The sequence below is a fragment of the Gossypium hirsutum genome, chromosome A09 (assembly GCF_007990345.1).
Source record: "Gossypium hirsutum isolate 1008001.06 chromosome A09, Gossypium_hirsutum_v2.1, whole genome shotgun sequence".
NCBI classification, from domain to species: Eukaryota; Viridiplantae; Streptophyta; class Magnoliopsida; order Malvales; family Malvaceae; genus Gossypium; species Gossypium hirsutum.
In genome coordinates this window covers 8770198-8774862 of record NC_053432.1, presented here as the reverse complement: position 1 = coordinate 8774862, position 4665 = coordinate 8770198, and the positions used below count along the sequence as shown (strand labels likewise).

Here is a 4665-nt window from a genome sequence, read left to right as displayed (position 1 = left end):
TACTCTTAAACAGGGGCTTTTGCTCCACTGTAAATCAGAATTCAAATAATAAGATTCATCATAGGTTTCATCTACCCGAGGTATCTAGGGAATTTAGTTCATAATCTGGAATGAAAACATCTCAAAATTAGGATAACAATAAGACATAAAGAAACTCAATAAAACTTCTAAGGAAATTAATGGAGATATTTAATCTTAAAGGAGATTCGCTTCCGAGTTGATTCCATGGCGTTCTTCTAGTCTTTTCTTCGATCTTCTTCGCGTGCTCCCTTAGGTCTTCTTCTAATTGATATTTATAGACTTTAGAATGCTCAAAAAGCTTAAAAATTGGGTTTTTCCGCGTGTTTGGGAAACAAAGAGTGATATCAACACTAGCTGGCACATGGGCTTGTAGACAGCCCGTGTGGCTGACATGGGCATGTGGCTAGCCCATGAGGAAATGCCTAGGCCGTGTGGATCTTGGAAACAGCTTTATTTATCTGATTTTGGCTCCTTTTGCTCCCAAATGCTCTCCTAAGTATAGAAACAAGAATTTAAAGGATTAGGAACATCAAATTCACTAATTTACATAATTAATCATCCAAAAATGCATTAAGAATGGGATTAAAACATGTTACTTTTACAACTTATTTCAACCATTCAGTAGCCTTTCCTTGAATTAGGAACTAAGCTATGAGAAGTTTCCAACAATGATGTCGTATGCATGCTTTCTCAAAACAAGTCAGAAAACAGGGTGAACGTTAAATGAGTAACCAAACTTTCTGTCAAATGAGATGAATTTTATCATCATTGTGTAAGCTGGTCCTTATCCTCAAGGCTGCATAACACGTTAGCTAGGTTGCTACAACAAAAGAATATTTGTTCAAGTTGATTAGGATATTATCAGCACTCAGGTTCGGTCATTCTCTCCTTGTTGTAATTAGTGTTTTTTCGAATAAGCTCATATTTTTTAATCTCATAATCTTTGCAAATTTTCATATATTCTTTTATGAGTTTCACACTTCCATTTTCATAGTTTAATTTTAACTACAAAATTGTTTTTATTTTCGAAGAATTCTAAGTTGTAGCTATAAATTATTAATTTTAGAAATATTATGTATACTTTTTCAGATTCTACAAACCAAACACTAATAGTCTCTTTTGAAGTTTCTATTTTAATTAAAAACCCATTATTTCTTATGAAAGTTTAAAATTTAATTGCTTATCTTTCACTGTTGAATGTTCAATAATATATGGCGAAAAAGAAGAAAAAAAACAAAGAAAAAGGGGTCAAGAACCCTATATTGTATATTTTACAATCTTTTGCTATTTTCATTTTTTTCCTTTTTGCATTATAAGTCCCTCTAAACTTAATTTGAAATAAGAAAGTGACTTTTAAAAAAATTTTAAATCTCAACTTAATATGTAAATATAATAATTATTTATAAAATATAGTAAAAAGTCTAGGTATATTAATAAAATGCCACATGCACAAGAAACTAGTAATAGAGTTCGTTTTTTACATATTAGAGGTAAAAATAATAATTTTACAAATCACGAGTTACGAAATTACTTCATATTAACTTTTTAATTATATAATTTTACTAGACCTTAAGAGTATGTATTATCTTTAATAACTTCGAAGTTATTAACCCTAAAAAGTATGATAATTTCTTTAATATGTTAACACTAAAAATTAAATTTATAATATGAGGCCTCGCATGCATGTGGTACAATTAACACAATAGTTAGGTCAAAAATCTCTTCTCTAATGGTATTAGCAACAAAGATTACTACTAAAAATCTTCTTAATTTTGCTCTATATAAACCCCATCTACCTTCTTTTCCATCACATTCTCTCCCTCTTTCTTCTTCATCTCTCTCTTTTCTTTTTTCTTTTCCTTTTTTTAATTCTCTTAAATATAAATCAATATACATTCTAGCTATCTTACTAATTCCTCTTTCTCTCTCTCTCTCTCTCTTTAATTTTTCAAAAAAATGGATAAAAAACCATGCAAATCCCAAGATGTTGAAGTGAGAAAAGGGCCATGGACAATGGAAGAAGATTTGATTCTCATCAACTATATTGCTACTCATGGTGAAGGTGTTTGGAATAATCTTGCTAAAGCTGCTGGTAATTTCTTTTAAATTAAATTAAGCTTAATTTCAAAAAACTTTCATGAATCATACAAGAAGCTAATTCATTGCAACACACACATACATACATATAGTGCTAATTCAATTTTTGATAGTAACCCAAATGTAATGATAAAAAAATTGTGTTGTTAGGGTTGAAACGTACCGGAAAAAGTTGCCGGCTCCGTTGGCTGAATTATCTTCGTCCGGACGTTCGTCGAGGCAATATCACTCCCGAAGAACAACTCTTGATCATGGAACTGCATGCTAAGTGGGGGAATAGGTTAGCTCATGTTATGATAATCTATTGTCCTCCATATATATATATATAAAACAATACATGCAATATTCATATAGAAACAAATAAATATAAAACCCTCTTACCCTTTGATCTTCTTCACTTCTTCATTCTTGTGTGTTATCACTTGAAGTACACTTCATTCTGAATTTTGATTATGAGAAAAGAAAAAAAGAGAAGTGCACTTCTCTAGAGCCTAAGCATTTGTACATCAAAAAATTGCCAACTTTTTTTTTGCCTATATCTTGAGGATTTGGCAACGTGGGGTTTAATTTATTTTCAACCACAAAAAAGGTTTATAACACATGGCTCTTATTTTTTGTGGATGCCATAATTTCTTCATAAAATTTACCTCTGTAATTGCATTTTTCATGGCTACCAAAAATTCTTGATTTTTTTATTTTTTTTCTCTTGAATTTTGATTATATATTTGTGAGGTCTGGCTGCCATCTATGTTTAAAATTGTACCACAAGAATTTTGCTTTAAATGGTGGATTTTCTTGTTCGTTTTCCCCTTTAAATTTTATATATTGGACCTACTTTCCATAGATTTTTATTTTCACTTATTATAAAAAGGTATTATATATTAAATATATATATATATAATAAAGAAATTTGTGACTTTTTTTAAACGAAAAGAAATTTGTGTCATACCAATATGTATAGGTAATCATCTGTGTGACAAATAACTATCAAAGTGGTACAGCTAACTAAACAGATTGGAAATTTAAAAGGTTACCATTTTAAGCTGAACACTTCCCAATTGGACACATGTTAAGGACTTCTTTAAGGAAATATTTTAACTTGGTTGAAGTTGACATAAACCTTATTATTTTGGATTGTCAAATACATGTTAGGTTTCCCTTTATTTTATTATTAATAAGTGAGATCGCAATTCCGGAAATAGATTCTAATTTCATATTTGTTGGATCATTATTTTAAATTTTACATTGTTATTATTTTATTGAAGAAATTGTTGGAAAAAGAGAGCAATTTGTTGGAAAAACCTTAGAATTTATGTTATAATATATCTCTTACTTCTTGATTTTTTTTATCATAGAATATATAAAAGAAGTGTTTATATGATTTATTTGAACTAAATTTGGTGTTTGCATTTTGCAACATCACATTATTTATAAAAAAAAATGAACTAAGACAAGAACAAAATTATTTGACATTCTATATTTTTTTAATTCAATAAATTGCATTATATATGTACATGTAGGTGGTCAAAAATAGCAAAGCATCTGCCTGGGAGGACAGATAATGAAATAAAGAACTATTGGAGGACTAGAATCCAGAAACACATCAACAAACAAGCAGAAATGTTTTCTTTTAATATCAGTACCCCAGAATTACTTGATCACCAAGCAAGCACAAGCCAATTGCCTTGCAATGGCTCTACAAGTTTCATGGAAACATACTCTCCAATGTCATCATTTAACCACTGCAACTTGGAGCCATTTCCCGGACAACAACAAGAAGTGCAACAACAACAGCAGCAGCCACAACAACAACACATAGTCGATCAACCGAATAATGAAAGCTATTGGAGCATGGAGGATTTCTGGTCCATGCAGTTGCTTAATGGAGACTAAACATGGACATTAATTAAAATTAAATTTCTATTGCATAATGATAGAGCTGTCTATAGATGAGGTTGAAAATTGGACTTTATATTCCAATATGTTAATTTGGTTTAAGAATGGCTTGTAGTAGGATCTCAAAATAGTATAAATATATATCCACCTATACATACATATACATCTGTATATGTATGAGAGTTTTCAGTTAATTGCTTACTTTTATATATATATATGATCTGCTTGAAATGTAAATAAACCAATAAATTCCATACATACACAATTAGAAGGAACACAAAAAACAATACAAATTTCCCAATTATAAAATTTAGTATAGAATCTAGAATTTTCAATAACCTAAGAAAAAAAAAAGACTTTTTATTTGAAACAAATTAAACATAAAAATGTCACTACTTTATGTTGTACTATAACAACAACATATTCAATCATATCTTTAAAACTTTTTTGATCATACAAGTGTTTTCTAAAATGTTACCTAACATGTATTTCTCAATTCTTTCCATAATTAGTTTAACTTATAAACATTTTTATAAGAAATTTATCTAATCAACAATTTTTTTTAATATAAAGTATTACAATAATAATTAGACTAAAATTGATTTTTACATGTTCTTTCAAATTTTAGTATTGATCCGTATCGATATAGAG

General features: G+C 29.1%; 1 protein-coding gene and 1 long non-coding RNA gene across 3 annotated transcripts; one reads left to right on the top strand and one right to left on the bottom strand.

Annotated features, from left to right (window-relative positions):
• Positions 1–3607, bottom strand: LOC107888683 (uncharacterized). Of its 2 annotated transcripts, none has more exons than XR_001681446.2 (3): positions 2500–3607; positions 2282–2382; positions 1–513 (listed from the first exon to the last, which is right to left on the bottom strand). It is a non-coding gene; the product is annotated as an uncharacterized lncRNA (long non-coding RNA). The 2 variants fall into 2 exon arrangements; XR_001681447.2 differs by having other exon boundaries at positions 2282–2375; positions 2500–3600.
• LOC107888681 (MYB-like transcription factor EOBII) lies at positions 1708–4208 on the top strand. Its single transcript, XM_016812851.2, has 3 exons — positions 1708–2113; positions 2269–2398; positions 3639–4208. The coding sequence occupies exons 1-3, from the start codon at positions 1978–1980 to the stop codon at positions 4009–4011; spliced, it is 639 nt and encodes a 212-aa protein (XP_016668340.1). The 5' UTR covers positions 1708–1977; the 3' UTR covers positions 4012–4208.
• The last annotated feature ends 457 nt before the right edge of the window (positions 4209–4665 follow it).

Excerpts from the sequence above, each read along its gene's own strand:
- LOC107888681 (XM_016812851.2), top strand. The coding sequence starts at position 1,978 with ATGGATAAAAAACCATGCAAATCCCAAGATGTTGAAGTGAGAAAAGGG. Across the intron at positions 2,114-2,268 it reads TAATCTTGCTAAAGCTGCTG|GGTTGAAACGTACCGGAAAA; the intron begins GTAATTTCTTTT and ends TTGTGTTGTTAG. Across the intron at positions 2,399-3,638 it reads CATGCTAAGTGGGGGAATAG|GTGGTCAAAAATAGCAAAGC; the intron begins GTTAGCTCATGT and ends ATGTACATGTAG.